This window comes from Buteo buteo, chromosome 10, assembly GCF_964188355.1.
Source record: "Buteo buteo chromosome 10, bButBut1.hap1.1, whole genome shotgun sequence".
Classification (NCBI taxonomy): Eukaryota; Metazoa; Chordata; class Aves; order Accipitriformes; family Accipitridae; genus Buteo; species Buteo buteo.
In genome coordinates, this window is record NC_134180.1 from 4,032,514 (window position 1) to 4,058,819 (window position 26,306).

Here is a 26,306-nt window from a genome sequence, read left to right on the forward strand (position 1 = left end):
TCTCTTTTGGCCCACATGGTATCCTGTGGCTTAGTCATCTCACACCTTTATTAATATCCCCAGTATTTTGTGCATACCTTTTCCTCAGACTGAGTAATTGTTTGACATCATTAAGTTTTATTCAGAACAACTGCTCCCAAGCTGTATTTAACTTGAATTTTTCTGCTTCTATTTCAGGCCTGAAGAAGGGTTTTGTGGCCTATAATCTTGTTTGTCTCACCCCAGCGATGTCTGTTGATCTAATAAAAGATGTTACTTTTCCCTACAAAGCTATTTTATGCTCATCAGCCATGAGGTCAAGCCCATTTGATAAAATGAGCTGATCATGAATAAACATGGACTGCAACTTAGAAGATTATTAACTGTCAGAGGTGTAAAGTTCTGGAAGTCTTGCAATGGAGATATTGAAGGCAAGAAAAGAAACTGATTTTAAGATAGAGCCTGGTAAATTTATGAATGGAATTATAGTGAATGGTCTTTTCCAGTTTATTATGCTGTCTTAATTCTGTGTGTTTAATGAATAGACCGCAGCCAGTGTTTCAACTGTACACTATTTGATTGATCCTGGAGACATCACTTGCAAATTATACTTCATCATCATTTCCAAGGTAGCTACGTAAAATGATCGCTCCAGAGAAATTCAGAGCTTGAATTCTTGAATATGAATGAGACATGACTCTCAGGGAAGTTAAATCTCCAGCAGCTGCCCAGCACTTTAAGCACAGCACAGCATTTGCAGTGGAGAGTCACCAAGTCAGCTTCTCAGCTGGTGTGAATTGTCATTGTGCACTGAAGTGGAGCAATGCTAATTTACACCAACTGAAAATTTGACCTAAGATTAGCTCTCTGTTCAAATTTTTCATGTCCTTCACTGTGTTTCTCTTCTGTCGGTGAGATAGGAAGGTGTTTTGGTTAAGAAAGTAAACAGTGTGTTACTTCAGTGTTTATTTTACCACATTTGACCTGATATGCTAGGCAAAAACTGGGAGGCTTGGAAGTTGTATAAAAGTTAGGAGGGGACGCTGGTCTCAGCTACCTCTGATCCAGTCCTTTTTACATTGGAGCCATGCTAATCCAAATATTTTTGGACTGTGCCATCCTTGAGGTGAGTGAAAATTGTATTCTGCCCTGTTGGATTTACTAATATGAATGGGCTTCAGAAATATAGGTTGTGTTTTTGCATTAAAAAAAATGAGTATTTGGCCTAAGATGTGTCAAAAGAAACAATACGTTTCTAGTATAGATAGCAAACAAAAAATAATTCTGGCAGTAGTAGCAGCAGCAATTCCAGAAACTATAAAGTATTGGCTGAGTTGTGTGGGATCAGTGAATTCCAGAACAGTGAAGTCCCACTATCTCTATAAAGAATGTTAAAACTCTGTTTCTTCTGAAAACTGGAGGAATGAAGGACAGAGGGCACATTTTTTTGTTGTTGGGTTTTGTTTTTGTTGTTTTTTTTAATTTTTTTAAGCTTACAGTTGCAAATCTTGTTCATGTAGCCCTCAGTGTCAAAGCTCATTTTTTTTTAAGCCTTTTCTTCATAGTCCTTCAGTGCTCCTGTGGATGTGTCTGGCTTTTCCTGAGTTTGTTTTTAAACTACTTGACATGGTTTTTCTGTCACCTGTATTCATACTCATGCACCAAACATGCAGTGAAATTGTATTCACCCACATAGCTCAAATTCTCAGATTCCTGAATGGCCTCAGACTTGCTGTTCCTTTAGGTGGTGGCATGTGCCTGCCTGTATTTGGAGATCTCTGGCATTTCAGCTGTCTGCTTCCCAAAGAACAAAAAAGACCTTGTACAAAAAACTGTTGGAAATGAATGGTGACAGTTACACTTGCCAGCTACAACAAACTTTACCCAACCCATAAAAATATGTCTATGCAAATGCCAAGTGTTCATATATGCTTTTTTTAGCAGGTTGTTAGCCACATTTCTCAGTGAGTTATGTATTGGTCATCTGAAACTTCCTTTTTTTGGGGCTTGTTTATCCTGCAGATACGTTATCTACTTCACACTTTACGAATACAAATACCATTCAACAATGTGCTTCAATCAAAGATAGAAAATGTTCCCTCTCTTTACGTTATTTTTAGAATACTAATGTTTACAAAAAGTTTAATGTTATTCTTTGTTAAAACTAAGATAAATTTGGCTTCTGCCAAATTTAATATTCATGGAGGCATCATGACATCATTTCCTTGGAATAGTTTAGTTTCTGTGTGTCCACTGACCTTTCTGTTGCAGAATATGACTCATTTATTCTAAAGCTTTATTTCAGAATTTAAATCGTTCACTAATCATAAGATATTGTTTATGGTATGAGCAAGGTTATACCAAGGTTCCTTCTGCTAGTGACCCGGGGGAGGGGTCTGGATGAGATGACATACCAACTAGTGAATGAACAGGCAAAGGAATGAGAGTAATTTTCACTTGTGAATTTTTAAATAATGGGTTTATTTATTCTTTCCAGAACACTGTGTTAGCTGGGTTGCTAAGAGAGTCCTTCTCCAAGGCTTTGGAGGCTGCTCGTATCTCAACAATGCAAAAACTGTTATACCCCCTCTGGAGGAAGGTAAGCTTTTATTTTAAACAGAAAGGAGGGAGAGAACATCAACAGAACAGTACTTCACTGTGAACTGCCAGTGACTAGAACAGCTAACAGTAAGGAAAATTAGGCTAGTAGAATAACAAGCTTAAATAGTATAATGCTTTACTAGCTGGCATCTTGTCACAGTGATATGCAGAGTGGCTGGCAGCCAGGAGCTGCCACTGTCGGTGGTGATATTTTCTGCCACTGCTGCAGCTGATCCCATGGCTGCCATTGATGGCAGAGGATCTGTAGTCCCATGGAGGAGGCAGGGACAGAGTGGCAGACAGGTCACACTCTGGGAATTTAGACAAGATGGGATTGAGGAGAAGCAGCTGTGCCCACAAGGAAAATACAGGTGAAAACGTTTCAGTGTATCATCACTTTGGGGATGTGGGATTAATCCAGAAAAAATATTCTAGATGGAAGGAAAAGCAATGGGGCCTGAATGAAAGGACAAGAGGGTATGTGTAAAGGGAACAGATTAAGAGGTAATCTGAAGTGAAGACTCAGTGAGGGAAGAGAAAACTGGAGCCTAAAGGCAGCCAGCTCATTACTGAAGAAGTCCAATCAGAGATGGAGAAATTCTTCTAAATTCTCAGTTCCCAAAGTATCCGGCTCTGCAGTTGTTTTACTCCCCACGCTGTACTTCCTGACTGGAGCCCTTGGGAGCTGTTGACCACAATGTTCCAAGAAAGGATCCTCCTTAGATTTCAGTGGCCTACATGAGGAATTTGTTTCATGGGATTAGTGGATATAGAGGCAAAAAGAATTAAGATGTGCAAGAAATGCTTCTATTTTGTATCTGCATGGTACCAGCCAGGTAAAATTCCTGTGCCAGTAATTCCAGGGATAAATTTTTAAAAAGATGCCAGACATTTCTAGTGTCATTTGACAGCTGGCGTATGTTTGTAGATATGTGACATTGTTAAATTAGTTAGTCCTGATCTGTGTGTTGCTATAAATTGTATAGTCGGTAGCAATGAATTAGAAGCATTTTTAAAAAGTAATAGAATCCCAGTTTTTAACTCTCTGATTTATATTCTAGGAGAGATAATGTTGAATCTTGCTCCCCATGCAGTTGAATCTTTTGGCCAATGTAGATTGTACTGATGGATGAGAGGAGAGGAAGTAAGCAAAACTTGAAGGTAGTTTGGAAAATGAAGAAGGATGGAGAATGAATAAGGCAGGAAGTAAGCGTTCAAGCTTTTTGCAGCACACACACAGTGAAGAAGCTGAGCTATAAGGCATGTTGTTAATGTGTGATGATTCATCCAGCGCTCCAAAATATTCCGACAGTTTTTCAGGTATGTTTGACAGGCTTTTCAAAATCAGTCTGAATAGGTAATACACAGATAATAGAGGAAGGTTTTCCTTTTCTTCCTGTTAAAAGCTCATCCTTGCCCATGCTGCTTCATTCTGAGGTTGGTAGGGCTAAGCCAGCTCTCAGGTTTTGAGGCAGGTTTTGAGATTTCCCTGTGCTCTGTCCCTTGCTACCCTGTTGTCTATGAAATTCCCAGGCTACAATCTTCCCACTCCACCACACTCCACCTGCCTGTTGGAGAAAGTCTCTGTCTCAATGGGATTTCACAAGAGGAAACAGAGAAGCTCTTTGCATTGGTTTAGCTGATAAAAAGGAGCCTTGAGAGAGCAAGGAATTCAGCTGGGGTTGGGGAAAGGGGAAAGAAAGGCAAGCACAGGGTTCCCATTTTTCTCTTTAGCTTTTGTGTGTTGTTCGTCCCTACCATGCCACCTATGTGGGTGCATTTCTGGGTAAATTGTCTCTTCTAAACTTTCTTACCAATTGTAAATGTTACCAAAGATTTTTCTGCTCTTTTCTGCATTCTTAGCATTCTTTGCTGCTTCTTGCTGACCCTTCCTCCTGCACCGTCCTGGTTCCTGAATGACTGGTTCCTGTGAGATGCTTCAGTGTGGTCCCTGTCAGAACGTCATGATGCCCTTTAATCCCATGTCACTCAGACATATGGAACTAAGCGCATTCAGCCTCAGCCTTGAAAGCCACTTGCCATAGAGTTTACAATGGGTAACTTGTCCTCTGAGTTATTTTGGCTTCAGTTTGGGTTATTTTGAGTTCTGTTTTAAAGAAACAGAGAATATCAGTCCTGATCCTCATATAGGATATACACAGATAGTGTATACTCTAGTATACACTCGTTCTTCTGATAACATGTAAGAAAAATCAGGGTGCTTCAGTGTGTTGTAGCTGCTTATCCAGACATAACCCTGGGGCAAAAGACAAGTACACACAGCAGGATGTGCAGGGCTAACACTATGAAAATATTTTAGAAAGGAAATGCTGTAAATAGAAGACATGTTAATGAATGCACATTTCTCTTCATTTCTGTTCTGTGTGGTTCTCTTCTGTTTGATGCCGTTAATACCTGTCTTGCTACTCTTCACTTATGGCCATGCTAGATATGTCCAGTTCTGTGCTAAGAACAGAGCCCATGCTGCCTTTTTGTGCTCCCCTCGTCTGCCTTGGCTAGAGGTAGCTGAAAAAAAGAACAAAATGCTCCCTTCACTAGGAGTGAACTGCCTGCCTTCATGGTCATTGTGACATGCAGATATGGGATCCAAATCAGATGGCAGAACAATTCCCTCCTGCTTTCTTGAATCAGTGTACTTCTCGGTGCTAGTCCTTGTACATTTGATCTCATTTCAGGGGCACGAAGGTGCTTGGGGCTGGGCTGCATCTGCCACAGCTGCAAGATGCCAGGAGGGGCTTACAGACCAGTTCTGTCTCAAAGGGAGCACAGTTCCAGTGATGTAGGAAGATCGTTTCTTACATCCACCCGAGTCAACCTGAAGATGGGGTTCATCCTGCTCTGCCATCCCAAAGTTCACGGAGCGATGCCATCCAGAGCTGGCTGTGGGATGGATAGGCTGAGTCATCCTCCAGAGATGCCTATTTCTACCTGTTGGCCATGGGCCACTACAGTGACCGCACAAACTTAGCTTACGCTTGTAACTCGATGATGGCTAAGATTTAGGGAAAGATCCTGCGCAGGAAGATGATCTTCACTGAATAAATTAAGTTGCTGTGGAGGTATTTTATAAAAAAAATTCAATTCTCGTGGTAGATTTAGTGATGTGACTAACGTTTTGTAAGACTATTTTTGTTGTTAAAGACAAACAGACAGAAAAAGGATATCAGTCTTCAATTTTAGTCAAAACTTGTGACAGCAACACCATACACAGACCAGTTATTTTCATTACCAGTTGGTTGGGGTTTTTTTTGGTGTGGTTTTTGTTTTTGGGTTTGGGGTTTTTCTTGTGATAGGTTAAAATTTGGTCACACACACTGTGTTCATATTGCAGTTTCCCATGCTGAGTGACTGCCTCAGGCTAATAGTTTTGATAAGTTTTTGCCAAAATAAGTTGAGGGCTTGATATAATGAGTTTAGCAAAAACTCACTGTTTTGATTATAGGTCTATACAATTCATTTACTTTTAGTTTGCTTTGGAAAAAAAATTCCACAAAAATAGACGTAGACAACAAGCTACATTAAAAGAATTTTAACACTGCAAAATTAACACACCTATGAGCTGGGTGCCCTGTGTAAAAGAATGTTTCATTTATCATGTAATTAATGACTGTGTTGTAAGACACAAACGGAAAAGGTTGATAGCCTTTACATTCTTAATATTGATTTTAAGAAATGTTCCTTCAGATGGATTTTTGTGGATGTAATCTTCTCAAAGAGGCTATATTTGGAATTCAGAACATAGTTCATGGTGCTAGAATTATTAATCATTAACCTTGATTTTTTTGACTGCAGTATGATGTACTAATAACAATCAAAACACAAGAAATAAGGGAATAGAAATTTTGGGCATTTAAAGAATTAAAAAAATGTTAAAATGGAGTAATATGATGTGAGAATACTGACTGTCCTTTGTCTGATGTGAGGTGTTATCCGGATTTGGGAGATTGTAGGTTGTTTGGGGCAGGATGGGGGGCACTGAGAACAGAATCAAGTTTATTTTGATGCTGTGCTGCTTGCTTAACAATAACAGTAGGAGTCACTGCCTTTACATTCAAGCCCAGTCAGTCTTTAGCTCAAGTGCTCTCACAATTAGTTTTTCTCAAAGCTATGTTCTGAGCACGTATTAGCAATATTGTCCAATCCCTACCCATAATTTCTCCTTTCTTTCTATTCCAGGTACAAAATCTAATTCTAACAGCTCACATTTGGGCATTATTAACTTTTATCTAGAGGCTGAGCTTTCTGTTGTGGCTGTTCTCTGATGGACTAAAAAAAGTACAACCAATCTAAAATGAATTTTAACTGGAATGTATTGGCTTTCTCTCCTGCTTCAAATCTCTTCTCAAAACTCAGCTCTTCAGCTAGCATTCCCTTGTTAATCTCCTGTCTTATGTTACTGAGGGAAACTGACTGCTTTTGATCATATTAGATTGTTAAACAAAAGGTCAAGTAAACAAAAAGTCTCAAACACCCTGAGAAGTTAACCCAAGGTGACAAGTTGAATGATCAAAGTACTGAACTCCTGTGTGCTAAAAAAAGTAGGAATGTTCTATCACTTTCTCTCTTTCAGTTGCATTATCACTTCAGTTTCCTCCCCTAGGTTGTGATTCATTCAACTAGCACTCTAAAAGATACATGCGTAGTGTAAAGCTGGGTATTTAGCTACATCTCTTATCAGTGGAGAGAAAGAGGCCTCACCACAGAGTGATTCATTCCATCCTAAAACAGGTGAAATAATCTCTCTTCATCAACTGTGGAGGGAAGCTAAAACTAATTTAGACTCTGTATCTAATTTTTAGACTGATAAAATTAGGTGAGATGAATCTCATCCCTAGTGTTGATGTTAATTGTTTTAAGCTGGGAATCTTGGTTTCTATCTGTGGTGCATCATGATTAGCAATGATGGCAAACACCTTAGAATATTCTGTGCTGTAATTAGCATGTTCTTGAATATTGCTTCATTCAGGAACCTCAGTCATTTTGAAGGGAAGAATAGTCGCGTAATGCACATGTGGGAGAAGAGATTTCCACTTGGGTGACAGTTTATTTCACAAGTCTGGTAACATAAGAGGTTTCAGTACTGAGCAGGAGTGGGAAAATACTGACTTTTCATTCAAATTGCAAAGGTGAGGTCTAGGTGGAAGGTGATTTTATGTTTTGGAGGAAAGGCAAGCTTTTTAAAATATTTAGAATCACACAATATGGTGATGTTACAGTGTTTTTTTCTGTCTTAAAATTAGAGCTGATGATGGAATAAATGTGAGACTCATAAGGGCAGTATGTATTTAGGGGGTTTCAGGCACCTAATTCAAAGAAAATGAGTCATGAAAACTAACTGTGCGATTGATGGAGAGTTTATAGTGTCTAAACTTTCATTAGAAAAATATCTGGAAAATTTACTTGATGTTCTGCTATTGATCTTAATCACAGTTGCCACCATCTTGGTTAAAAGGAATATAAATATACCTGGATCTCATGTCTTATCAATAAAAGTGAAGTAATTGTCCTAACTCTTACGTCCGCTGAAAGGCCTGATCTGGTACCTTCAGAGCAGACTTAATTCACAGGATTAGCCATGCATCCAACACAGAGTGTTGCAGCAGAGGTTTGCAGATACACACTTAAGACAAATATAGCACAGGTAAATTAAGCAGCGACAAGAGCAGTAAACAATTAATCTTTTCTTTCTTGTACTGCCAAAACCCCTCAAACCACCAATGTAATCTTAATATATTTACAAGATTCTAGGGTTTTTTGAGCGCTTCTCCTCTCTGTCTTTTAAACGACAGCCAGTCTGCTGGCAGAGGTCTGTTAAAATGTCTCTTCTAGGGAATATTCTTAGCTTTTAAAGCCTGCTAAATGAAAATAATATGAAATTGCAATCAGTCCAATAGAGGAATATAATGTGTCTAATGGAAAACTACAGTGAAGGGTGATTAAAGGGTATGTTTTCTTTTGAGGAAGGACATCTTGTCTTCTGATTGGGAAACTTTGTTGCTTTGGTAGGGTAGCAGCTAATCCCATTTCTTGTGGCATGGTGTAGTCATAACACCATGAGCTTTTGAACTTTGTCTGCTGTATTGGTTGCATTCTTTGTGCTTAGAGCTGGGTTTTAGCATATCTCAACCAAGACTCCCTGTCTCCTTTTGTCTGGTCAACATTGACCAGATTCCTTCATGACACACCGCTGATGCTAGTGGCCTTTTGGTGCAAGGCCACTTGAAATATTTTAAAAGTGTTTCATTCATAACCTAAAAACATGTGCCAACATTAGAGGCACTGCGAAAGCAAGTAACTACATTATTTTATCGTACGCTGCCTAGGGTTAGCAGCATACTGCTCTTACACTCCTGGAACGACAGGTTTCTACATTGTTATTGTCCACACAAATTTAATATTTAAGAAACAGCATTGCAATTCCTTCTACAAACTGTTGTATATAAATTTAACAAAAAATCAGAGAGGATGAGCAGAAAAAAATGTTGTCGATACTAATATGATCAGGGTAGAAGTTTTTTGGTGAAAATATAATCATAGCAAAAAATCCGCTTCATACATACATACAGTAAAAGTGTAGCCCTACGAATATATACTCATTTAAACTAATACGCATTTCCTGAATGCGTTATTTCACAGCGTTAATACAGTAATGCTTGTTATAGGATTAGACTTGTTTGTATTCATACTTCCAATTCATTAATTGAAATATATTAATAACCTATGTAAACCCCACTCAGACATCTCAGACATTTTCCTGTAAATACTTGTTTATAAGGGTTTGGGTATTTTTTCTGTTTAAATGGCTTTGGGTTGGTTTTGTGTGTGTGTGTTTGTTTTTACAATTTAATTCCCAGTCATGTTATCAATTTGAGTGTAAAAAGATATGTAAAAATAATGTGAGATTAAAAAAATCTGCAACAAGTATGGTTCTGTACAGGTTGGTAGAAATCCAAGGGAAGCAGTTTTTCCATGATGCTATTCTAAAGCATAACACTGAGGGGATACTTGGAAAGATCATATGCCATATTGGTAGAATAGAAGTTATTTTAGTAAAAACATTCTGAGAGGTCCATTTTGCAGTATCATAATTGCCAGGAAGGACTTTGACTTGCTTTATTCAAGGAATAGCATCCAAACAAAAATTTTCATCATATTTTCCATATGGAGCAAAAGCCTAAATAAAAGGTAATGACAAAAAGAGGGGTATGCATTTTTGCTTAAGGATTAGTCTCATTTTAATTGAATATCCACAGATTCTTATGGAATAATACAAAGCAAAAATAATACATACTTAACAGCAATCTATGTCTTCTAGCATAAACCACTTAATTACAAACACTTTAGAAAAATGACAGTTCACACATTTTTACATGTAGGTTTGGGTTAAAAGGGCCCACTACAAAGGAAAAAAAAACTGAGATAGATTATGTTATATTGTCATGGTGACTTTTTAAAATTCACTTTACCAGTAGCATGCTGTATTTCTGACTGCCAGTAAATATGGAAATACAAAAGAGAAAACATGTGCTTTTGTATTTATAGCAATTTTGCCTGTACACTTCACCTGCTGTCAGGCCAATCTGAGCTTATTGCCACTAGCATTTCATTAACTCTTTTGTTTTTTCATCCTTAGATATGTAAAATAGAGGATGTGTTGCTTTTAAAACCTTTACCACTTAGGTTTTCTCATACATGTGTATGCACATCTGTAAGCAAATAATCTTTGGAAAAAAATTGATGGAAAAATTGCAATGAGGTATGCTCTAAATATCCACTCACATTTACACAGTACTGTACAGAAGAAATTATTAGTTATCCAACTGGAATATACAGCAGCATCTCAGTTTTATTTCCTGTGTCTTCCTTGTGAATCAAAATGAAAATTACTGGACAGTCCCAAACCTGGATGATTCCTACATGTGCCAAAACAAAGTTTTAACTATATAAATCTGACAGTTGCTGCATAATGCAGTGACAAGTGCCTGCATTTCCAAAGGCTAGGTCAAGTCCTGTGACTACCTTAAAGAGATGGGAAGGTATTTCCTAGTCTGTCATCAGTTGTGCAGGAAGGGATCTGATTTTTCAGTTTGTAGGCTGATGCTGGGTGAATGTTGAAATCCAGCCATTAATTAAACTGTGAGTCAGAATACCGTGGTTTCTCTGAATATGCTATCATGGGTGTAAAATAATTTTTTCTGCAGCTAAAATGCAGCTATCCATGGATTCACCATTAGAAAATCTCATGAAAGGTGGGATCCAACACCAGAAAAATGTTGTTGACAATACCTGCTGTTTGATATAATACAGTGCATTCATAAGTCAAAATATTTATCCTTCAGAGATGTTTTTATGAGGCAGAAACAAGGCCTGGTGTACATTTGGAACATTGACCAGTATAGCAGTATTGCTAAAAGGATGTAGTTTATTTCACTGTATATTTTAAACATATGTATATATACTGGCAAAAGTTCTGATGTAAATGCACTTTTACTAGCAACACTTTTTTTTTTTTTTTGCTGGTATAGCATATATCTCTTATAAACTGCATCTCCAGTGGAAATATAGAGCTCAGCTGGTAAAACCTTTTGCAAATAGGCTTTGAGAGCATCTCTCTTTAAGGAACTGGCAAAGAAATTTGTAAAATGGCTTCAGCAACCTCAAATTTCTGTTTGGTCTGTCGTCACTGCTTGACTTTTGTGCAAGGTGAGTCCTTGGGTTTAAGCCGCTGGTTGACAACTCCCCACCAGTGCAATTTTATCATCTGTCTGCAGCCTCCAAAACTCATCAGCTGTCCTTGAGAGTTACTGTCAATCTCTCGCCTCCACTGCAAGATGGATCTAAATTTGTAATGATCTTCTAAAGATGAATGCAGCATATTTGGTGTTGTGTTTATTACAGCATGTAGATCTGATTTTGTTTGAAGCCTGTGCAGGTCTATCAACATCAAACTTAGGTACGTTGCTCTGCGTTTGGTAAAGGGACACTTCCAACTTGATTGTTTCTGTGTTTCTGTCAAAGAATTTGTAGCTACTTTGGTTTCAAGTAGCATCTAAAATCACTGTCTTAAAGAAGTTAATGATACTTTTTGCTGTTGTTGCTACAAAAATGCACTTTTTACATTTAGCTATAGTTTATCCATTACGGGTTGCAGGCTCTTTTCTATGTTGAAAAGACACACAGACATCCATCCATCCAGGAACATAAAATTTATACACTCATAAAATTTTGTTAAAAATTAAAATATAGTGCATACTACTTAGAGTGCTCTATCAGAAAGTGCACTTTTTGAAAAATTGTTTTAAAGAAGTTACAAATTGACTTTTGTATTCAAACAAATTACTTCCTTTGTGTCTTGAAATGAAATTGTTAATCTGTTCTTTTCACAGCTGAAGTCTTAAGGTTGCCCTGAAGGAATTACTTGAAAAAATACTAAATTTCATCTTCAGGTCTGCTCATTCTGTAGTTTTTCTGAAAATGTAGACAGAGTCTTTTCTTTGGAAAAAAACAAAACAACAAAACAACCAAAAAACACATTCTTCTGGTACAGTTACTGCTGAGGATCAAGAAGCAGTCTATTTCTTCAGGTCCCAAGACTAAATGTAATCAAGGTTTCTCATCTTCCATGTGTTCTATCATAGCAGTATTCTCCAAGGTGTTGTGAACATTTTTCACTGAAGTGTTTAGTAACTACATATGCATTAAATGTTTCTGGAGTTGTACTTTTAAAATATTATTATATGTTCTATCAATTTTGTTCATTATATAATTGTAAACTTTCCTTTCAGTGTCCAACTGCATTGCATTCTTTTGTGGAAAGCACAGCAGATGATTTTTTAAAATCTAAATGCATAAAAACGGCCTCAAAAGAAAAAAAGGAAAATCTGGGTTTTATCAATGGGAGATAGTGAATTCACATACTCTTATACTACAAGGAGGTTTGTGATTGTTTATAGTCTGAGCTAAAATTAATTTGATCGGAAGAGTTCTTTCTTAATTTCAGTGGGTTTGTTTAGTCCATCTGACAGACCATGTGTGAAAAAGGATACCCAGCTTTGCAGATTGGGTTAACACATTAATGTTTGAAAATTTCTGACTGCTGCTTCTGTCTTGAAACAGATGTCTGCTGACTGTTTGGAAAGCTTGGGACAGAATGCCTTTTGCAGGGAGGTGTTACTTGGCATAAAACCTAAACTCCCAAAAACCTGAAGTGCTATTTTTTCCTTGTAGCATAGAATTCACTTTGTCAATAACTGGGTCATAATGAAATTTCTAGAAAGCCGTGGAGGTCAATGCTTCCTTGGTGCTTATTATTAACAAGCCGGTGAGACAGAATATGGAGTTTTTACCATCTTCAGCTTCTAGGGTTAATGCTGTTGATGCAGTGCTCTGTTTTTCATGCAAAGGTCTGCTCGGTAAATACATCTGCGATGGAAGTGCATGAGAAAAACATACATCAAATGGGAAGTAAAGTTAGAAAGCATATTTGGTGCTCCTTTGTAGCATTCCGGAAAATAAAGATCTCATCTGTAGCAGTTTTGCTCACTGAAAGAAAAAAAGAGAAGCTTTATCTATACAGAGGAGGCATCCCTATCTTGAGGAAAATCTTGCTTTCCCAGAATTGTCCTCCAGGGGATTTCAGAACCTGGTGAAGTGGTGGCAATTTCAAATAGCCATGGGCTAGGGTTGCCAGGTTTGATATATTCCTTAGGTGGTGAAATATGCAGGTAATTCTTCATCTGCAGTAGTCTGCAAGGGGTTTTACGTGATGGATTTGAGACAGTTTATGTAAGCTGGCTCTGGTGAAATCAGGAGTTTCCAAACGGTTTTGGCCAGATAGTTGTTTCTTAAATTTTCTTCCCTTCTTTGCTCACAGAATCCTCATGAGTCCAAAATACAAATTGCAGAGTCTCGATATCATGTCTGCATCTCTTGGCTAGCTGAGAAGCTGAACCCAGACACAGTGTCCTGCCTCCACATCTGCAGCATTCTCCACCTGGGGTTTTCCCAGGCAGGTGTGTTTATAGATGAGGCCCTCATTACCCAGGGACGGCAAGTAGGAAATTTCAAACATTTAGCAGCTTGTCTCCGCAGTAGGAGGTATTAATAGTGAATGATTGTCCAGTGTCATGAAATCAATACAAAGACAAGGCGTGAAAAACTTTCCTGTCCGTAAGGCTCCTTCTTAAAACCAGACCTTGGTGTGTGTGCGTTGATATGAGAAGATGCTCCTAAGAAGGTTCTGTGGAGGCTGCCATGCCATATGGGACTCTATCAAAGTTATCAGAGTGCCTTACAAACTAAGACAGAACAAATCAGGAAAAAAACGTGGCATTTACTGATAGGAATGGTTCAGCATGATTTAAGAGGAACTGGCAATGAATTAACTGAGGCAGTCAAGGCTGGAAGAGGTGCCTAGACCGGTGGGCACTTGGTATTTTCAGGAAGAAACGTACACTGGCTATGGAAAGGAGGAGAATGCACTCTTTTCATTGCCTGTTTTAGTTATTCCCTGGGGCAACGGCTGTTGTATTGTCTGTATGGAGGAAATGGGGTGCGCAGTTTAAAGCAAAATGTCTCAGTGCTGGCCAGCAGCAAGTTAGGGGAAGGGTTTATAATTTAAACAAAAAATATATATCTCTTTCTGGGCTGGTGACTAATGGACTACAGGATGCTCTTAACTTACTAAGAGGAAACATGGTACCTATTTGCACTACTTAATAGCTCTCCACAGACCATTATTGAAACACACTGGAACCTGTCCTGAAAAGTGCTATTCTTGGCTTGCTTTGTTTTGTGGGGTGGTTGGTTTGTTATTGTTTTGTTTTGAAGTAAAATGTTTCCAAAAAGTTTAAAGGACTTTGCATCTTGGAGACAGGGGAGGCAGGCTCCGTGATCTTACAGAACTCGGAATAAGATGGTGACAAGGTCTTACACCAAAAGGTCATTTACGTGGATGACTGCCAGGCTGCATCATTCTTCTACTCCATTCATTCCACTCTACTTCGATTCATGACATACTGGGAAGGAACAGAAAGACAGAGTTATTTTTAGAAAGCAAATTGTAGTAAAATTTTTATTATTTCCACTATGTCAAAAAATATGAGTGTGTTTGGGTGTAATCCTTTACAAAAGTGTATCAGGGCCAAAGATAATGTCATTCATAGCTTTAATGGGCTTTCTTCTTCTCTAAGGATTTTTCCTGAGTCATAGGACTGCGAAAAAGTTACTGTAGGGTAAAGGAAGGCAGTTCTGCAGTAAATGCCCATGTGCACACCTTTACCACGTGGCAAGTGCCAGGTACTTTATTGAGGGGCAGCTTTTCTTAAGTGCCTCCATAGCAGCTGCAGTTGTGACCGGTCCGTGCTTTGGGACAAACTGCAGAGGTTGTGGTTGCGACTGCAGCCGTGCTGCAGCGCTGCAGCGGGGTGAAGGTTTTAACAGCTTCCCGGCTTTGTACCCCGCTGCTGCAAAGTGGCTGATGCCTCTTTTGTGCCGGGTGAGTGGCACTGGGCTAAAGAGGTTCTGGGTCTAACCCCATCTTGCCTTTTCTGTTAGTGGGTTACAAACGCAATAAAATCTATCACGTAGAGAGAGACAAACAAAAGAGTGAGGTACAAATCAAACCTGGTTTCTTGATCCTCTGCTGGGGGCACAGGCCTGCTTGGAAGAGAACCAACAAAACATTAAATGAATCTCCACCACAAACTAATCACCCTCTTTTTTGGCCCTGAGGTCCCATTTGTTTCTCAGAACAATTCAGACTCATCCAATTGACCTTGGCAATTTTGATCAAAGCTCCTTTTTCTCTGGGAAAAGAACAGCAGAAATATGCACTGCTCCCCCTCAGGAGCTAGTTAGATAGAATAAAAGAGAGGCTATATCACTCTGAAACAGGGCCAAAACCAGGCCAAATTATCCTGGCATAGGATTTTGACACTGTCTTCCAAAACTCCCTAGAATCTTCCTTCCCATCTAATGTTACAGCCTCATATCTTGCTTTTACGCACACCCAAGATGTGCCCGACAGCAGTATTTGGCCCTCTGCATTGCACCATCATTCAAATGCTACAACTGAATGTCACGAGAACATTCCCTGGCATCTCTGGCTCTGGTCCATGACCAAACAGGTTCGCTAGCTTTTACAGAGGTAAAAAGCAGCGTCAGGAATCCATTCGCATAGGTGAAGGTCAATAACATCACAAAAGGGATGGCACAGGGTGCTGTTAGGGAGAGGAGAGGCTTTATCAGTTCCCAGACGCTTTAGAAATGTCCTGTTGGGTCCAAACGTCTCCTGAGAGTGCAAAGCCTGGCTCCCCAGGGGATGGTACCAAGTAATAGGGTCATTCTCCTCATCAAAGACTGTTTAAGCTATTTTGTAAGTGAAGGATAAATAAAAAAAGAGTAGTTACCTTTCCCTCTCAGCCATGTCTTGTTTCTCTTCTGCCCTGTAAACACAAATCACATTTGAAATCTATCATCTAGAGGCAAGCAGTGTGAAAGAGTAGAGTATCTAAGGCCTTTCTAGGGAGAGAGCTGGACCTCAGACAGAGAAATTATTATTAGCTTCTTGTCCCTGTGTTATACAGCCTTAATAATCCTAATGCTCTCAGGATGCCTCTGTTGGCCCTAGAAGGAGGTTGCTGACTAATTCGGACTGGACAACTCACTTTTCAGCAGCTACTGAACTGAATCCTCCCAAACTGGCATCTCCCATCTAGTTCACCAGCATGAGGAGGTGTTATTATAGCACACCGCTCTTGTACTGACCCACCTGGTCTTTCCTCTGTCCGTGATTGCTTTTTGCTTTTAGTGGAGCCGACTTATCACTATTTATGGCCAGCACTTCTAACCTACATCGCTGGTGATAGAACAGGTCTAGAAAATGAAACAACACAAACTGTAAACTAATGGCCCTCTTTATGCCGCTCTAGCAGAATGAAGTGGCTTTTAAAATAAGCACTAGCTCTGACTTTAAGGTCAGTTTGCATGGTCATATGGGGAAAATGTGCCATTTTTATACATAGAGTGATTTCTGACGACCTTTGCTAGCACATACAGTGTGTGTTCAGGATATGTGCACTCGTGGGGTTAAAAGGAACAGTTCTATGGGTGAATAACTTTTTAATCAAGCTTTTCCTCCCTCCTGCAGCTTTTGCTTATTTTGAGAAAATCAGTGGAAAATAAGTGTAGGCTATGTGAGATATCAGGGTAGGAGGAACACAGAATTGACTGGTTATAACACAATGAAGAGAGAAAGCAACAACATCCCAAGAAAATGAACACCCCCTCCCCCCGAAATTAATTTTACCTTTCTTTTCTGGCCTTGATCCTCTCTTCTTCATATCTGCAACAAACAGGAAACATTCTTTAAATGTTACCCAGTCAGGACTGTTCACTTTTAGTAAAATGCAATGTTTGCCCTGAAGGTGACAGAAACTGCAAACTAGCACGGTATGCAGGCTCTTGCTTCACACCAGTATATGAGTAAGATAAGGTTTGCCCCAGGCTTTGCATTTCCAGTACATGAATTTTGACTCAACATGATATCCTGCTACATAGGATTTTTGTCCTGCACCTCCTCAGAGCTACGTGCGCCCCAGGGTCCCTCCGATACTCACTGTAAGACGCAGTCTGGAATCTGTACGTGCTCCATTGGGATAAGTTGCTCCAGTTCCTCCAGGCTGTGAACATACTGGATCTTATTGATAAACTTCACACTGGCAGAGAGAGAAAGAGTGTGTGCTTGAGGTCTTGTTTTGATGTTCTCTCCATAGGAAGTCAGAATTTTCCTGATGGAAGTGGGAATTTCTGCATCTCTGTATCCTCTGTAGTCTGAGTGTACCCATCTCCTCTCAGTGCTAATAGGCTGATGACTAAAAATTGTGGTGAGATGGCACATTGCTGTGCCTCACTTTGCTTTGACCCCTGCCTCTCAGTATCTGTAGGAGGGAAAAAGGACTACCATTCCTGCACTTCCCAGTAAGTCTTTATGTGCTGCCCACTGGGACAAACTTTATCTGGATCCAAACCATCACAGCATCTCCTAAAACCACCTCTAGAGTTGTTCTTGGAAGTATCAGAGAGATGTAGGACAAATGACGAACAGTCTCACCTTGGTTGCTCCTAGTTAAAGGTGAGCTTAAGATCTGTTTCATGAGATTAAACTTCCACTCCAAAACCAGCCAAGTTTGGGAACATGTTATATTTACCTGATGAAGGGCCTGGATATAGCCAGCACTGTCCGGATGAACCATGAAGGGTGCACAATTATCAATGCTTTGAGGTTTTTACGCAGCCTGTGGAAAAGCCATGGGACAAAAAGTCAGATTCAAAATACCTTTTCTTAAACTCACCTGTAACATGTCAGGGCACTAATAAGGGTTATGATGCTCACCAGCCTCAGCTGGGTGTCTCCAGACAAAAGCCCTGCCCATGGCCTTAGGAACCCTATTTAAGCTCAGACCTAGCAGGCTGTAGGAGCCCTGCTTTGCTTGGGTGCTGTATTAGCCTGACCCCTGTGAAGGTGTTTGTGAGGGAAGGAGGAAGAAGCGGTGATGAAGAGAACCTGCAGTAAGTCAGAAAGCTGTGACAGAGGAAAGAATTACAGAATTTGGTGAGTGAGGAAGGAGGGGTGGCTGGGAAGGCTGTAAGGAAGCACTGGAAGAGATGTGAGAAGAAGACTGGGAAGAATGAAGATGCAACACCAAAAGGATTCTTACCTTCTGTCTATCATCTGATAACATTTCTTCAGCCAGCCAAGGCCTGGCATCCTCCTCCGGGGTGTTGCTCCGTTTAGGTACACAATCATATAGTCCTCAGCCACCAGCAGCTCCAGACTACTGATCACGTATCTGTTGGGTGGTGATCAAGAGCAATGCAGACGTGAGACTCAGAAAAGGTCCCCTGAGGTTTCTTCAAGTGCCTGTGTGTCACCCCAGAAGGCCTGTAGACCCTTTCTTTATAGTCTTTGGAATAGGTTTCAGATACTCCTGGCACCTGTGCAGGATGCCTAGGGGTATTTCTCAGGGATTGCCTGTGCTTGTTAGCATAGAGCATGCACTGATGGACATCCCTGCGCCATTCCTCTGCCTAGCAGTAGCATCTACCAGCTGTTTAGCATTGTATACATATGCTCTAGCCTGGTTGTGAGTCCATCACAGGCATAATTAACACTGAATGTTTGAACGCTTTGACTTACTGGACTTGGATGCGAATGCTGTGGGCAGTGTGTCACCCAGTGATGCTCGCTCCAGTCTGCAGCTGCACACCGGCTACATTTGGCCTGGATTCAAACTATTTCCAGCTGAGGTTCTTGATGCAATGAATACATGGAAACTGTTTCCCCAGAGCCTGAGTGACCTTCCTTGCCCCTGTCTCCCTCATAGACCTTGACCAGCCACTTACAGGAACAGATTCTCCATGATGTAGTGGTAATCAGCCAGGTTACTGTCCGGGAGATAGCAGGCAGCAAAGACAATGATGGCATTGAGACCTTCTCCATAGTAGCCTGGGAAAGAAAGACACAGGCAGCATCAGTGACTCTTTCCAGGGGGAGACACAAGAGTTGAAGGAAAAAGAGCAGCGAAGATGTATTGCCAAATCTGGGCCCGGGCTGGTTTTTGTGCCTCTCTTCAGCTCTAGGTGTTTGTCCCTCTTACGGACCTCTTTCACAGCTAGATTTGCCTCTGATCCTGGTTTTAGCTATAACATGCGTGTGGGGTTCAGGGAAGGAATTTGTGCGTGTCAAAGCACAGAGCTAAGAGCTTTGCCCTGGGTCACTGCTTGGCTTTGCTCAGCTTTCAGAAATGGTCACTAACTGTGGACGTAATGGCCTTTAGCTGCGCCTCCAGAGACAGCTCACGCACTGAGCTACAGAGGGATTAAGCACCTGCAGTCCCTTCATCGCTGGCAATGCGATGGGCTGAGGGTTGCAGTATATTCAGTCTTGCTCAGAGGCAGCTTTTTCACTGCTTTGGTTTATTGAAAGACTGCTACAGCGGCTGTATGTTTTTTTAAGCATGAGCTGGATGCTTTTGTGCTTGTCTGCCACATAGTGGTACAAAACGAATAGCAATTTTTCCCGAAAGACAGTCAAAATAATCAGTCATGGCATCCCCTCCAGCTTGACAAAGATGGACTGAAAGAAATCCATCAAGCCAGGATTAGGCCTCCCTCTCCCTCACCTCCGTGTGTCACCACTCTCATGTAGGGCTTGATCATCTGGAGGTCGATGCGGTGCTCCTGCTCTCCAATGATGACAGTCCTCCAGAGCCGTCCGTTAGTAGCACTCCCATCTTCAGTCCCACCATCCCCAAACAGGTCCGCACTGTCCCCAGGCATGTTCTTGGCTGTGGCTACGGGAGTGTCATCTGGAAAAGGGACAAACATTTCTGCCTTTCATATAATGTATGAAGAAGGTCTGCAAGAGCTTTGGTGTGCGGTAAGAGACAATAACCACCACAGGCTGAGAATGACCTATTTCATCTGCAGCTTTGACCTGTGTAAGTTTGTGGTTCTTAATAATCTTCCTCCATTGCCAAATTGTAATAGAAATAAGCTTAACATCTCATGCTGCTTATAGTACCTGCAGTCACAGGTCGGGCACCAGACTTTTTGCTGGATCCTCCTTCAGATCCGTCTATCCTGGCTGAAGAGGGCACTGCCTGTGCCAAGAGGGGTTGCCTTCTGATCTGCTAGCAGAGCTGCTTGCATGAGTCCTTCTTAGCCCAATTCAGTCAAAATCAGCCAGGTTAGCCAAGACCCCATTACTCAATATGTTTGAACATTCACGTGACGGCTTTGCTGGCAGAGCCGAGCACCTTCCAGGCTGGGGTTGGTGGCCCAGCTGCAGCTGGAAGGGAATGAGTGTCCACAGCCTTATACTGAATTATGGCCAGACCAGTGTTTGCAAATCCCTGAACTACTTCTGCCCACACTATCCCCAGATGGAAGTGCTGAGAGAGCAGCACTGAAACTCCTGGGCTATAGCTGGGGTCCTGGCGGGGAAGATGCTCTGTGGAAGATGGGGCTTGGTTGTGTGTGCTGTGCTTCACTGCTGGGGAAGTCGGTCCTCAGCTGCTGATGGTGAGTGGTGTCAAAAGTGATTAAAATGAGGCTAAAAAAAGCCCCGGCCCCTGTAGACATTCACCCAGAACCAGCCTTTTACCTTCCCATTCCAGTTCGTTCCCATTCCCCAGGAATTCGAGGGAATCTGTCTCATCTGGAGTTTCAATATCATCCACATTAATGTCCAGGTCATCTGGTGTGTCCAAGAAGTCATCGGAGAGAATGGAGCCTTCACTCTGGTCCAGGGAAATGTTGATTTCAGGTGCAACAAGTGTCTTCCGCTTACGATGTGCCCCATTAAAGTTTAAAGTATTTGGGGGAGCTGGAGTTAAAAGGAAAATAACTGACAGGTTGTCCTTGTCATTAGTGCAAGACATGGTGCTCTCAATATGTGTATTTCAGGCTACGGTCTTGGAAGCTAAGGGTGGTGCATCATAGCTGGGAGGTACTGGATGCTTGCAGGTATGGCTGGATAAAAGTACCCACAATTCTGAGATACTTATTTCCTCCCCCAGCTTCTTGTGAAAGATTAGCAAATTAAAATCTTTGCTGGTTTCCTCTCCCACATGGGAATTTTTGTGGATACTCCAAGGGAACTGGCTTTTGCCCTAACTGCAAGCTGCCGTTCCCACAGGTTTGTTTTCCTTTGAACTCCTGATAAGGCAGGCTGGTACTTACAGGATGTATTCTCGTCTTCTGTAGGGCTGCCCAGAGATTCCATTCCTGTCTCTTCTGGGAGAGGTCTGCAGGCAAGCCAAGATGCGGAGGTAAAAAGACAGGAGGTAAGCGGTGATGTTTAGGAGAAAGTTACTCCATGGCAGACAGTGGAGAGAACTGGGGACATCAGGGAAAAACATACAACCCCATATGTGCTCTGCCCTTTCCCTTTTGCCTGTGAGCTCAGCCTGAGGGACACCCTCAGGTGATTTGCCCAAAAGCAACCCAGCAGCTGGGCTTTCTTACTGGAGTACTGTGCAATCCCTAGTAACCTCCAAACTATCTCTGCATTTACCCCCCTCAATACATCCCTCATGCTGCCATTCAGCCAAGAGGCTGGAAAATCCAGCCAGGGACACGAGAACAAATCCTGTCCCCAGAAGAGCCTGGTCACATCTTCACTCTCTCAATATTATCCCGGTTTTTATCTCTGTCAGAAGTTTGAGAGGCAGTGCCAACCCTCATCAAGGGTACCAGGGAAAATCTTCTGCAGTTGGTACTTTGTTGTCTGTATTCCTGTTCCCTGCACAGTGTAGGCAATGCAGTGGGCTGTCCAGACAGTCTGAATTTGGCTGTTCCTAGGCCCAGTGGGGGATGCTTTTATCCCAGCAGCAGCTGAGCTAGCAGTAGCACAAGAGCAATTTGCACTCTCTGCCAATGGTTTTGTCAAGTGCATCCTGCTTTCTGCCACAGGCCCCGGCTGCAGCGGAGCAAAACTTTACCCAAAGCGCCTGCCATAACCACCTCTCCCGGGAGGCAGCTGCCTCCTTGGTCTATAGTGATTTTTCTCTAAGGCAGTCGGTGTTCAAGGCAAGGATCAAACCTTAGGTGTGATCCCAGAATGGTCACCCCGTCCTCACCTCAGCCCCCATTTGACAAAAGCTGACAGCGATACCCAAAGCCTGCTGAGGTTTGGAATCAGGTTCATTCTGAGCTAAGATGCAGGCACCAGCACTCAAACCCATATTTCGGAGCCAAAGGCTGACCCACTGCTCCCTTCTTGGGGCTCCATGGCAGAGGTCAGGATTTGCAGCATCTCCTGCACCCTCTTGGTATAAATCACCATGCCTCCAGCCAGAGGCTAGAAGCATCAATTGATTTAAAAGTTGGCTTTCCTGTACAGATGCTAATGCCAAATCTCATTACGTGGCTGTCGAAGTTGCTGGAGTTGCTCCTGACCCATACTGGAGTCAGTGAAGTCAGAATCTGGCCCCCAGTACTGCGGTGAGGAGCCCTAGCTGGTGGCTGAGCCACACACTGCCCACCCTGAGCTGAATGCTTTCTGGACACTTTTCCCCTTAATTTGAGTTGGGACTTGTGCCTGTCCCCTGGCATTAGCTGGTTTGAAACTTCTTGCGCAGCATGATCAAACCCCACCAACCCCGTGACCAGTTCATGTTGTCGAAAGCCTATTTAAAAGGGACGTTCTGATCCATCCTCCTTTCACCTGCCCCTTGCTGGCAGCTCCCCCTCAACAGGGGGAAGACCTCATGCCCCCAGGTGTAAAATCTTGGGTGCTGGGACAGCCCTGGCCTTGAATATGGGGGAAAACCCATATAAAACTGCCAGTTTTAAGGCAGTGCTGTAAGAATGGGGATGGGACTGCGCACAGGGCTGGTGTCCAGCAGCTGCTGGCCTTACGGTCCAGCAATGGCAGGGAGAGAGATGATGGGGACCGATTCCTCTGAGCCCGCAGGAGGATACAGCCTAGCTCTGCCCTACAAAGGCTCCTCTTCGTGCTGCCATGACACCAGAGCCACCAGCCAAATTAAACCCTATAAATATTTAGATTAAGGGATAATCCTCTCCTAGCTGGTTGTTGTATATTTATGAGAGTTGGAGACCTGATCAAAGGCGCTTGCTCCTTGCTCGCTTGTGCAGTACCCGGACCCCAGGGGGGCTACCACAATATTCCTGAGCAGTCAGAAAGATCCCTTTGCCCCCTCCAGCTTCTCCTCCTCCCTTTTGCTTTTGTCTTGAACGGAGCCTGGCTGGTTGTTTATCTGACTGTGAGCTGGCGCCTGGCACAACTTGGTGATACAGCATCAAAAGGAGGAGGGGGGAAGGCCCAGCTGTACCCGAGTACGTGCTGCAGCCAGGCACTCTGCTCTCTGCTGCTAGGAATCATTTAAGAAAAAACAATTCAAAAGTCAGAGGTGAAGAAAAGGGCTTTCTTACCTTCCCAAAGGTTGCTCGTGTCACTACCTCCCAGTCTCTCCTGTAAATCTTCCTTCCCAAACGCAGCTAGCCCCAGATGCCAAATTTTCGGAATGAAGCAGGTTTTCTAGAGGTTGAGTGCCACCATTTTGCTTTCTGCTGCTAGCGTGCTGCCCAGTTTCCCTCTACAAGCACCTTCTCTCGGGCTCCAACCAGCCTGAACCTTCCCCGACCATGATGGGATGGATGCGTGATGGCGTGAGCATGCTCCTGCATCCGCCCCGCGGCACCGCTACAGCATCATTGCAGGACAGCACTTGCACAAACAGCTGAGACAGACTGTCGACAGGCTAAACCTTCAGGGAGCAGCAGGAGGGGGAACCCTTTCCTCTCCGCTTCCTCGCTGCTTGCTCAGTGCCTTGGCGTTGCACCTTTGCAGCTTGCAAGGCAGGAGCTTGTTCTGCAGCTCAGCTTCACGGGGAGGGATGGGAATGTCGCCTTGTGGCCTTAATGAGCAGCTGAATTCAGTTTCCCCAGCCCAGATCTTTGTCTAGGATATGGGTTTTTTTGTGGCAAGAGTGGTTAATCACAGCTAAGCAAAAATAGCTATGCAGCAAATCATCTGCTAGAGAGCTACTGTCCCACATGCAGCAGCTTCTGCCCTATTATTTGAATGCTTCTAGGGGGAAGTGTCTTGAAAATTATTATTTATTTATTTTTAATGCCAGTTAAACACAGCTAGCATTCACTCATTTGCATAGTGGCTTTTCGGGCTCTATTTCACTTGCATCATTCCTGATTTAATCCCTCTGCAGCAGTCTATCAGCAGGCTGGGGAGCTTGTTTCTAGGGCTCTGGCCTCATCCCTGCCACTGACTTGCCACCCAGCCATGGTCACATCCCTTTGCTTCTCCCTGCGCTTCATTTTCTAGGCAGGAGTGATGATGCCTGTGTTAGGTGATGCTGTGGGCTCTGCAGAAGAAATGCCCCTTGAAGGCTTGGCTGTGGCTGGGGTAAGTTTGCTGCTTGCTTGGCAAATGTGAAACACAGCCTGGCGGCTCCTGCTCCAACATGATGGTGTGGGTTAGTGCATAGGTGTCCAGGTGCTAGTCCAGCTTTGTCTCTGGATTTTCTAGGGACCCTTGGGTCAACGCTTTCCTTTCTGTACCTCGCTTTCCTTTCTGTACCTCACTTTCCTTTCTGTACCTCTCTTTCCTTTCTGTACCTCGCTTTCTTTTTTGTACCTCGCTTTCCTTTCTGTACCTCGCTTTCTTTTTTATACCTCGCTTTCCTTTCTATACCTCGCTTAAGAGCCTGTCAGCACAACACTCTGGGGGAGCCTTAGGTTGGCAGAGGTCCATCAACCCGAAGCTCTGCCCAGCTCTGCTCTCAGGAAAGAAAAAATTCTATCCTGAGAAACCCAAGGGCTTGGCTGAGCCCACCTCTGGGGCCAGCGGAAGGACAAGCCGTGTCCTGTGAGCTGGGTGCTGGGCTGGCAGACAGAGGTGCTTAGATTAGCGATGCAGCTGGACCCGGGGTAAACAGAGCTAAACTCATCCGCCGGTGCCGAGGGAAACAGGAGACCCTTTCTAGCACGGCAGGGGCTGTGCATGCCCACCCGCGCGGCACACTGCACCACTGTCTGGGAATACAGGGGCTCTGTGGGCTGCCCGGGAGAATTCAGCTGCAGCTGGGACAGGGCGAGACAGGCCTGAAAAGCCCCTCAGCAGCCCAGACCCCAGCTGCAGCAAGGCTTGGCGTTGGCCGTGCTGTGTGTGCCCCAGCGAGCTGCTGCTGGGCTTTAGCACTGGATGTGTGGGGCAACGCTGGGGTGGGCATGAGGGTGGGTGCACCCTTTGGGTGGCTGCAGGGAGTTCTGCGCACGCTGAGCTTATGGGGATTTTTTTTTTTTTTTTTTTGGCACTCTGTGCAGTTAATAAAGTGTCTGTGAAGGTGAAAGCTGCCACTTTGGCACCTTCTGTCACCGGCACATCTTTCCTTACAAGGTTTGCCACCACTCAGTTTCTGCATGTCAATGCCAGTGGTCATTGCATCCCAATGACTCTGCTTCCTGTGGCAAATTCCTGGCAAAGCAGCATGGCTCTGTTTGGGGAGACACTGCTTGATTCAGAGACTGGGAAGGAATCAGTCCATCCATCCATCCATCCCTATATGCATGCATCCATCCATGATAATCTCCCTGTCCTCCGCACCTGACTCCTTACCCTCTCCTTGGCATGCTCACAGAGGATTGCCAGCAGCCTCTCAAAATTTTGTAAGCATTCAGAGCAGCCTTGCTACAAAAGCTCTGTTCTCTGGCCAGAATTGCCCTGTTGGAGTTAAGACTCCTGTTGCCTCTTGGGTTGGTGGGAGGGACCTGCATGCTCCATGCCCCGCTGGTTCCTTACAAGAAGAAATAAAATTCTCCCTGGCTTTTTTGCAGGGAACAAACCTGGGGAAGTCCTCGTCTTGCCACTCTTCTTTCACATCCACGTTTTCCATCCGCAAAGTGGCTTCTGTGGTTCCCATCGCGCTCAGAGAAGGGCTGGCTGCACAGCAGTTGCCTCAAGGAAGGGCACAGGCTGGAAGGTGGAAGGCAGAGAGGTTGGCATTGAGCATCACGACCGGGGAACATTTAATCCAAACCATTCGGAGCAGGTATGCTGATACCACGCTCCACAGAGAAGCAGCGCGATAGCTGCTTGTTTTGCAAAAGCAACAAGGCAAGGATGTGGGGTTTTGTGGCTACTTGGGCAAGAAAGAGGA

The 26,306-nt window shown here is 43.0% G+C and overlaps 1 protein-coding gene across 1 annotated transcript; it reads right to left on the reverse strand.

Annotated features, from left to right (window-relative positions):
• Positions 1–15,152: 15,152 nt before the first annotated feature.
• On the reverse strand, positions 15,153–26,069 carry ATCAY (ATCAY kinesin light chain interacting caytaxin). Its single transcript, XM_075037415.1, has 11 exons — positions 25,993–26,069; positions 21,346–21,410; positions 20,768–20,989; positions 19,785–19,970; positions 19,006–19,108; positions 18,321–18,452; positions 17,811–17,897; positions 17,220–17,318; positions 16,910–16,945; positions 16,011–16,046; positions 15,153–15,261 (listed from the first exon to the last, which is right to left on the reverse strand). Exons 1-11 carry the CDS (start codon positions 26,067–26,069, stop codon positions 15,153–15,155), a joined length of 1,152 nt encoding a protein of 383 aa, XP_074893516.1.
• Positions 26,070–26,306: the final 237 nt, after the last annotated feature.

Bases quoted from the DNA above. Each gene is read 5' to 3' on its own strand.
- ATCAY (XM_075037415.1), bottom strand. From the start codon at position 26,069: ATGGGAACCACAGAAGCCACTTTGCGGATGGAAAACGTGGATGTGAAA. The intron at 19,109-19,784 runs GTGAGGGAGAGG...TTTCTTTCCCAG, and splicing joins GAGAGTGGTGACACACGGAG to GCTACTATGGAGAAGGTCTC. The intron at 16,946-17,219 runs GTGAGTATCGGA...TGTTTGTTGCAG, and splicing joins ATTCCAGACTGCGTCTTACA to ATATGAAGAAGAGAGGATCA.